This window comes from Eptatretus burgeri, chromosome 3, assembly GCF_056783735.1.
Source record: "Eptatretus burgeri isolate ZD-2024b chromosome 3, Ebu_testis_v1, whole genome shotgun sequence".
In the NCBI taxonomy this organism is placed as follows: domain Eukaryota; kingdom Metazoa; phylum Chordata; class Myxini; order Myxiniformes; family Myxinidae; genus Eptatretus; species Eptatretus burgeri.
In genome coordinates this window covers 2,925,900-2,935,899 of record NC_140963.1, presented here as the reverse complement: position 1 = coordinate 2,935,899, position 10,000 = coordinate 2,925,900, and the positions used below count along the sequence as shown (strand labels likewise).

The following is a 10,000-nucleotide window of genomic DNA, read 5'->3' as shown; positions in this document are numbered from 1 at the left end:
ACAGGTTGACGGACGAGATCAGACTGGAGTCTCCATGGACCATGATGTTCGCGGATGACATCATGATCTGTAGGGAGAGTAGGGAGCAGGCTGAATCGAGCCTCGAGAGGTGGAGGTACGCACTGGAGAGAAGGGGAATGTTAGTCAGTAGGAGTAAGACGGAGTACATGTGCGTAAATGAGAGGGAGGGTGGTGGTATGGTGCAGTTGCAAGGAGTTGAGGTGGGGAAGGTGGATTGGTTTAAATACTTGGGATCAACTGTCCAAAGTAACGGAGAGTGTGGGAGAGAAGTGAAAAAGAGAGTGCAGGCAGGATGGAGTGGGTGGAGAAGGGTTGCAGGAGTGATTTGTGACAGAAGGGTAGCTGCAAGAGTGAAGGGGAAAGTATACAAGACGGTAGTGAGACCAGCTATGTTGTATGGTTTGGAGGTGGTGGCGCTAACAAAAAGACAGGAAGCAGAGCTGGAGGTGGCAGAGTTAAAGATGCTGCGATTCTCGTTGGGAGTGACGAGGACGGACAGGATAAGGAATGAGTATATTAGAGGGACAGCGCAGGAAGGACGGTTTGGAGACAAAGTGAGAGAGGCGAGATTGAGATGGTTTGGACATGTGCACAGGAGGGAAACGGAGTATATCGGGAGAAGGATGTTGAAGATGGAGCTGCCAGGCAGGAGGAGAAGAGGAAGGCCAAAGAAGAGGTTCATGGATGCGGTGATGGCGGACATGCGGGTGGTTGGAGTGTCAATGGAAGATGTGGAGGATAGAGCAAAATGGAGACAGTTGGTCCGCTGTGGCGACCCCGAGCGGGAGCAAGCCGAAAGAGGAAGAAGAAGATATATATATATATATATATATATATATATATATATATATATATATATATATATATATATATATATATATATATATATATATCAGAGGGTGATCCATAATTCAGTTCATTGAAATGTGTAAATACCACGTAGTTAATCTATAATTGTGTGTGTGTCACTCCATAATTCCCAAACCATGAAACCTCGCAGCTCCTCTCCTCTGCTGCCTCCCCCCCCCCCCCCACTCCCCACCCATAATATTCCCGTCAGTGAAGTGATGGGTTGTATTTGCTGGTAATGTAAATGAAACACCAACATTGTTTTTTATACCTGATGAGCCATTTATTTTGCCATTTGTTTTTTATTTTGCCAAAAGTTTTTAACATTTCAAAGTATTTCTCTCCGTTCATTGTATCGCGGAGGAAGTAAGGTGCAATGAATTGTATTGAAGTCATTCTGCTTCAAATAAGCAGGTTCGGCCGACTTTGGCTGCATTTGACTTTCGTTTGTGGATCATTTCCTGACCAGTAATGGCAGTTATACCTGATGACAGAACCACCAATAGAGCAAACAGCCTCGTCATACCAGATAATGTTACGTAACGCACCTGTGCAGTCATCAATCCACCGAAGGAAATGTTCACAAAACCGCATTCTCTTGTCACAATCATCTGGAACCAACTGCTGAACATAGAGGTTTGTACGATTTCCATCCCATCTCCTTCAAAATTGCCTGAATTGCACGATAATGTGTTCCACTCTCCCTCACCGCTCGTCTGGTTGACTTATTTGGGATCTTTGTGAACGACTCTCAAACCCAGTCAATGTTTTCCTGGTGATCTCGCCGTGGTTCGTCATCCCGATCTTACGTCCTTGACTGAACCAGTTACAAGTTTTTGGGGACAGTCTCTCATTGTTTTTGGATCCAAGGTGGTACGTCTTCCCCCTTTCTTTCTGCCGCCATCTCTGAACTGCAATTACAGACTGCCAAACCTCTCACCATGCAGCAAATCGTGCTCTTTGAGCAACAGTTAATCTCTCAACCTTAATGGATCAATCTGAAAGCAAAGAAAAAGTAATATTAATGCCAATTAACAAGCTCTCAAACAAAAATAAATGAATCCTCTACCTATAATAACAACGGAGTATGCCAATATTTTAAAATAGGGACTTCATTATGGATTGCCCTGTACATGGACACTTGATTGGTACCACGCTGATTTTATATGCACTTCCAACACCAATTAGCATTAATTGACACTGGAAGAGAGGTTCCATTGATTACATCCAAACCTAAGGCACGCTGCACTCACCGGAAGGTGAGGAGCTGATCACCAACCTCAACGCTGTCCCGAGGATCTATAGCAACTTCTGAAAGGTCCTGACATGTCCATCCAAAACAACATCCCACATAGTTTTCACAAATGCACACACCTTGTTGGTTGTCAGGAACTGACCAACTCCTCCAACAGTACGAAACTTCTGGGGATCCAGATGTTGCATCTGAGCTCTTGAAATCTCTGTCCAAGGCCAGACGACAAAGATGGCAGAAGACGATTGAGGAGCTGAATTTCACACATTCAAGTAGAAACGCACGGAATCTACTAAGGCTTCTTGTAGCTGCCTCACCTGCTCAACATCATCCTCCTAAAGTATCGGCTCATGCTGTTGCTTCTCTGCTGCTCCTCAACTCTAAAGTTTCCTCAACTCAGGAGGCTTGCCATGATGTCCGTAAGGAACTCTCCAAGACTATTTCATCATCTCCTCCTACATCCTTGCTTTCTTCCCACCCCCCCCCCCCCACCACCACACCATGGCTGACATTGATACTGGCCTTTCCTCCACAAAAGCATGGAAAGCAGCTGGGATTTATGGTATCGAACCTTAATTCTTGAACAACCTGGTGCCTCACGGACGTGATTGGTTGGCTTATCTTTTCACTAACATCCATGCAACTGGAGTCATGCCATCAACCTGGAGAGAGGCTAAAGTCATTGTCATCTTTAAGCCAGGGAAACTTGCTGCTGGCCAATCTCGCTGTCAGCCTTCATCTCTGCTTTGTGCGACATGGAAGTTGTTTGAGCGTGTTCTGCTGGCCACGCTTTCTCCACTGGTGGAGTCCCACCTTCCCAGGGAACAAGATGGCTTCAGATCTGATAGGAGCTGTGTTGATCAAGTCCTTGCACTCACCACCCAGAGTGAGGCTGGCTACCAATGCACGCTCAAGACACTTTGAGACACTTTTACTCAGCCACGTGGGACGTTGTCTCTTTGCCACGTGGGACATTTCGCTGTGCTACCCACCAAGATGAGCAGAACCTGAAATTATAACATATTGCTCATGGCAGTCCATTCGTTACTTGACAGAGAAAGGCAATCATTCCTCGTTGCATTTTTTTTTCTTTTGGGGTTGTTCAGTACAGAGACATGACAGAAGTCAATAGCCACCATGATTAAAAAAAATATATATTTATTGAACATTTGAAGAACATTTGATCCATTTTAATACATACACTATTATTTTGTCGACTTGCCATTTGCAGATTTCAACGCTTTTACTCTTTCAGACATCGAACTAATGAGTTCCAAAATATTCTCTTGTGGGATTTCTTCCCAGGCTACACGCAAAATGTTTAGCAATTCTGCCCGTGATGTTGGTTTCCTGGACTTTTTCCGCACAGTTCGATCCAACATGGCCCAGAGGTGTTCAATGGGATTCGTGTCAGGAGACTGACTTGGCCATGGAAGTCGCTTGATCCCATTTCTGTCCTGCTATTCTTTGGTCTTTTTCGCAGTGTGGCATGAAGCTCCATCTTCCATGAACAGAGTGTTGTTTTTGATCATCTGACCAGTGGAGAAGACAAGGAGACGTCCATCCTCAAGGATATAAATGTATATTGTTGAGTTGATGTTGCCAACACACTCCACAAGCTCTGACCGACCAGCACTCCAGATTGCTCCCCACACCATCACTGAAAACCACCGTGTTTGACAGTTGGCTGCAATCGGTCCAAAGAGAACTCTTGACTTGGAAGTTTCCGGACCCATACGCGTCCACTGTCACAAAATTTAGTAAATTGGGACTCATCTGAAAAAATAACAGTTTGCCAAAGCTCCAAGGGTCTGTTGGTCATCTCGTCAGCCCACTTCTTTCTCCTTTCAATGTTGGCTGGTCGAAGAAGAGGTTTTCTCAGAGCTGCTCTCCCATAGTAGCCCAGTTGATGAACGTACCGCACGGCATTTCTAGAGCTAACTTGGACCTCTTCTGCAACATCTGCTGCCTTGCAACGGGGAGTTTTCTCTGGACTGCTTTACAGTTCGAAGACACCTTTCTGAGGGCCCAGATTGACCAGAACGGGAAGCTGTGGATTTCTTGCCTTTGCTGGTGAATTTCCCAATCGCCTGATTGACCGTAGAAAGCGGAATGCCAAGGTTCTGAGCTATCTGACGCTGGCTGACTCCACCTTCAGATTGGCCAACAATTTGTCCTCTTTGAAAATCGCAAAGGTGTTTTGTGTTACCTGGGTTCAAGGTGTAGTTAATTGTCATACAAAACCCAGGAACTCGTTTCTGCAAATAAATTGTTGAATATTAGGACAAATCGCTGACTAAAACTTGCTTGATGCGGATGAAATGAATAAATTTTAGGTGTAAGTTATGCCGAAAGTTGTTTCGTATGCAGCCTACGGCTGCTGGATTGCATCGTTTTCTGGAAGCGCGAGTGTGCCGCTGATACAGTGCCCCTGTTACCAGTAAGCCGGTACTCATTTTGCCAACATCAGAAGAATGACGGGCTGTGTCAACCCACCCGGTGTTATTTCAAAGGAATGGCAGGGACTTGAACTCAAGACCCTCAGATATTCAGCCAGCCACCTGAACCGTGAAGCCAACACAAGGCTTGCTGAAAGTGACAGATCTGTTTATTAATTATTTCTGGAGTGATCACCAAAACTTACTCCATCTGATGAAACTATTTCCCTGAATTGTTTGACTTTTGGATCATCTTCAACAAAAACATATTTCAAAGCAAGTGTCAGGGACTTTTCAGATGTGACCAATGTGGTCGTGTTTTGTCCAACAGTAACAGATTAGCTCTTCGGTTATGCTGATTTACTCCTTGGAAAGGACACAGTCGATGTATGTATAATGAACTGATTATTGAGGAATAGTTTAATTCAGTTCATTTTGCTTTAATTACGTACGTTTTTCCTGGTAATTGATAAATCTGATACATCTTGAAGGTGAAATATAAAATTTGAAAACAGTACTTTGGCTCCAACAAAAAAGCAAGAAATAGCTATTGCTTTTTTTGTTTTGAGAACATTTTGGCAACACACTTTTGAGAATGTCTTCTCCTCTTCATTTTCTCTTTTAATTCCAGAAACGTCTTCAGCATCAGAGGATGAAAACTCACTCCGGCGTCGCTCGAAGGGACAGTGTTTTACAGGTTTGTCTTTGGAGCAGTGGGTGAACCAAGCGATGCAAGGCACGTCGACGACATCCTCTTCTGCTTCGTCTGCCTCATCTCTGGGCAGTGGTCCAAGACCTGGCTCAGGTCCCAATGTTATACACAACCCAGATCTGCGTACTGGAGGATCTGCACTTGCTGATGTATTAGCCCAGACACATCTTGGTCAGTTTTTGACATCGTGTTTGACTGAATTTATGCTGAAAACACAACTTGTATTTGCCGACGATTGATTGGGTGTCAGCACTTTTTGATCTGAATTGCCTTTACACACGGGTTCAGTTTACAAAGCAATTTTTAAAAATTTCATTTGCACGATTTAAGGCCATTTATTTGGTGGAGGGGATATAGTTTGGTCAAGGTTTCTGTCTGGATCAGGAGGATCTTTATGACATTTGGTTGTGAATTAAATTGATGACTTTAGTATTAACAAATATATATAAAATATGTAAACATACATACATACATACATACATAAACCGGGCGTAGTGGCGTGCGCCTGTAATCCGGCTACTCGGAGGCTTGGGTTGGAGGATCGCTTGAGGACAGGCGCTCTGTGCTGGGCCGTGCTATGAGAGGGCAGCCCAGAATGATGGCAAAACCCAATCCTTATCTCTGTGTCGTAAGAGGCGACCTGGGTTGTGTCAGGAAGGGCATCCGGCGTAAAACCTGTGCCAAATCAGTATGCGGATCATAACGGATGATCCGCTGTGGCGACCCCTAACGGGAGCAGCCGAAAGAAGAACGACAACACATACATACATACATACATACATACAGAGTAGGAGAGTTAGCAGAGAGAGAATATTGTCATGTCCAGGGGATTTAAACCTACATGGATGGATGGCAAAGCTTCTCCTTTGAAGGTGACAAGCGAGCCTCGGAGATTAATGCGCGCGTGTTAGCGTGGTGTAATGGCGGAGAGACGACCCACCCAGGGGGAGCACAGCACAGGGGTGCTGCATTAGGACAGGACAAGGCTACAATTTCTTACAAGGAACACATTTAATGAAAAGAAGTGAATATATACAACTGACAATAATTAAAAAGGGAATGATAACAATAAGGCATATAAATCCTGCAGTCGAGACGCCTCTCAAACAGACTTGATTACAGGCAAAGGGGACACAAAATGAAAAGAAAAACATTCCTTTTAAACTATTCCTTTACTTAGCTTCGCTCAGAGCTGATCCTTGTGGAACTGGAATTGAGGCACTTCTCTCGTAGCAGGACGGACGCATGCCAGGCAATCCGCGAGCGGCACTCCACATAAAGGCTCAAAGCCCCAGTGAAACGGCTTCGGGTGCTCCGATCGTCCTCATCAACCAGACCAGAAACAAAAGGCCAGCGCCTTACTTCACCGTGCAAGCCAAACTGCCTCAACACAAATTCAATGGCAGTGTCGTCCTCTTCGGCGTGCGCTCAACCTGCACTCTCGCCTCTCCAAACAAGGCACCTCGTGAAGCCACTCTGATAATAGCTCTCCCAAAATGCCAAGCCAACTCCTCCTTCCTCTTCAGATGCGCAACCTCTTTACTTTGACCTCGATCACGCTGATATATCGTCCGAAACGGTAGTCGGAAGCCTCTCACAATGCGTCAGCCAACCTTCCTTTCATCACGCCGATATCTCCTCTGCATCCAGGGTGTGGCCTGCTCGCCCCAATCCTGGGAAGGCAGGGCTTCTCCTCGGCTAGCTTCTGACGTCACGCCCATCAATCGTCCTTCAGGAGCGTGACTTCGCTTGTTGTCAGCCTTTGAAGGCGGGGCTTTCTGCCCGTTTGTTGTGGTTTCAGGGACGCGTTCCCCACCTTTTTTGCCGATCTTGAAATATAAAAACATAGGGAAAAATTACAGAGGGCAATCACATACTGGGGAACTTATTCTTACCCGCTAGGCTGATTAACACTACACCATCTCTCGTGTGGTGATACGTGACACGAAAGTTCACAGGTTCCCGACTTACTCACATTGAGATGCCTCCTCCACGTCCACGGACCAAGCATCTCGACACAATGCTATATTCCCTATTGGATCTTTCATCTACCCCCACAATCCATTCATCCATTGGGACCACACTCTGCAGAGCGTTGGTGCTGCCTCAGCAGTCTCCTTGGCTATTGGGCACAATCCTGGACGGGTCACCACTCCAACACAGTATACCAGCATGTTGGCACTCATTTTGCCGACCTCGGAAGGATGACAGGCAGAGTCAACCCCACCTGGTATTAATTGAATAGCTGAGTGGGATTTGAACTGAGGATCCTGGGATCCTAACCCACCACCCAAACCATTAAGCCAACACCAGGTATCCCCATAATCGTAACAATGTTACGTTTTATGAATGTTGCTGCGCGCGCACACACACACACACACACACACACACACACACACACACACACACACACACACACACACGCGCTCGCGCTTGGCCGATATCGGCAATTTTTCGGGAATCGGCAGGTTGGATTCAGTGTGATTATTAACTGCAGTACTTACTGTATACAACCCAAAAATCTTGAGTAGCTTTTACCGAAAACCATCACTACATTTTTATGTACGTTTCAGGGATATGTTCACAAACATTAATCTTTATAAACAGCTGCGTGTGACGGGTGGAAAAAAAAACATTTGGCTCGGTAATTTAGAAAACACGTTAGTACAGCAAAAGGCTTGGAAATCAGGTGTTATTTCACGTTAACTCGCTCAGGGTAACGGAGCCCGAACCACTCGCTCAGGGTGACGGAGCAGGAACCACTTGTTCAGAGTGACGGAGCACGAAGCACTTGCTCTGAATGACGTGGCGCAGCAAAAGCGTCCGCAGTGAATGAACAATTCGTTCAGAATGACGAAGCGCAGTACCGCTATCGACAATGGGCACTTGGCAAGTGGCTTAAGCTGTCGCCTGCTCAGCTGTGCACGTGTCACGTGGTGCATCTGCTACGTGGTGCATTGGTTCGGAGTCAGCACAAACGTTTTAACTTTTTTCAAGAAATGTCTTTTTCACCATATTTGCTTTAATCCCTTGAAGAGTACCTCGTGAAACTTCCGAAAATATAGACACAGATCTGGCAGACGCGATGGATAGGCAATCCCTCTGGGGGACAGGGCAGGCCAAGCAGTGAATGCATTAAATCGTGTAGCTCAATGAAGCTCGTTAATTTTGGCACATTTCTGAATATTTTATTCACTCAATATAATTCTCCAAAGCAGTAGAAAAAGATAAGGTTAATGCTTTGGAAGTTTCACATTTTCTTGTGTACGTATTGAGGGGGTTACATCGCCTTGCTTGCTTAAAGTAAATCGGTATATTGGCTTATTTATAAGACTCGTTATTTCTGATATTATCAGATTTCTTAACAGATTTTGACACCTATTTTGTCCGGGCGATATCCGATCCTCAAACCTGAAATAATATTTCGATGATATACTTTAGTCCGTGAGAGTCGATCGTGGAAAATCGTATCATATCATGTATGAAATCACTCCAAGCTCCTAATTTGAAAACTGTAGCGCTTACTAAAGTGATGTAAACAGTTATTCGTTGCTTTGATGGATGCATTCGAGAATATGAGTGAGGAAAGTGGAAAAAAAAAACAACTTTATCTTTAAGAAATCATTGCGGCCTGTTCCAAGTCGAGGCATGGTTGAGCAGGCCAAAAAACATGGCGGCTTCAGACCCCAGCGAGGTTACTTAGGATACACGCTAAGACCCCATAGGAAGGTGGTGACTGATGATGCGCCTGATGAAGGATATAATTAAATAAGGCCATTATTTATCTTCAAAAGGGGTGTTTTAATTAACCCAAACATCCAATTTTCACTCTTGCAATTCCTTTGAGTTTTCTTTATATGCACGTAAAGTTTCAGGCTGATAGGTTTTATGGTTTTGGAGTTATGGAGGACACACACAGACACACACACACACACACACACACACACACACACACACACACACACACACACACACACACACACACACACACACACACACACACACACACACACACACACACGTACAGATTAAACTGCACTAAGAAGCTCCAATATAGGTGGCACTTGTGTACCTCCAGTTTTGGATACATTTAACATTGTGACATGCAGGTGCATATGCTGCAGATGAAAGTACAGTATCACATTGATTTCAGGTTGTCTTCAAAACATTTGAATGTGTGACAAATGTGATGGCCACTGCAGCTATTTGTTTAAACATCAGAGACTGTTTCTGAGAACTTACGGACTTTGCTCTTGGAGCTCATGCACTATTTTTCTCATTCACAATTTCCGTACAGAGCAGTTTGGTGCTCCACCAGATGTCACAACGCACACTGCCGTCCAGACTGAGCACGCTCGGCTGCCTGCAATGCGCAGCTGTCCCAAGCTGTCTCGTGCTGATGTTATGGAAACTGGAAATGGTGGGTGAGCCTTTGTTTGAAGGACTTTTTGATCCATTTGATTGAAGTCAACAAATTAATGCAGCTATATTTACTTCTTCCATCGCATCAACATGTTTTATTGAGCACTAGGCAATACAACCTGTCGCTTCACTGACGGGGTGGGGGGGGTATTAAGGAGGGGGGTTGAGAGAGAGAGAGTGTGTGTGTGTGTGTGTGTGTGTGAATTAAAAAAATAAAAGAAGAGAGAAAGGTGAGGGGTGGAGGTGGGGTGAGGCAAGAGAATGATATGTTGTGCTTAATGACCGAACACACACACACACACAAAA

The 10,000-nt window shown here is 45.0% G+C and overlaps 1 protein-coding gene across 7 annotated transcripts in view; it reads left to right on the top strand.

Moving 5' to 3' along the window:
- LOC147029298 (disco-interacting protein 2 homolog C-like) overlaps positions 1-10,000 on the top strand; it is a 332,275-nt gene that overhangs the window by 83,272 nt on the left and 239,003 nt on the right. For all 7 annotated transcript variants that reach the window (XM_085872251.1, XM_085872246.1, XM_085872247.1 and 4 more), the window contains exons 5-6: positions 5,192-5,443; positions 9,570-9,692. In XM_085872251.1, the coding sequence (XP_085728377.1) occupies positions 5,192-5,443; positions 9,570-9,692 (375 nt within the window). The remainder of the gene's footprint in view (positions 1-5,191; positions 5,444-9,569; positions 9,693-10,000) is intronic.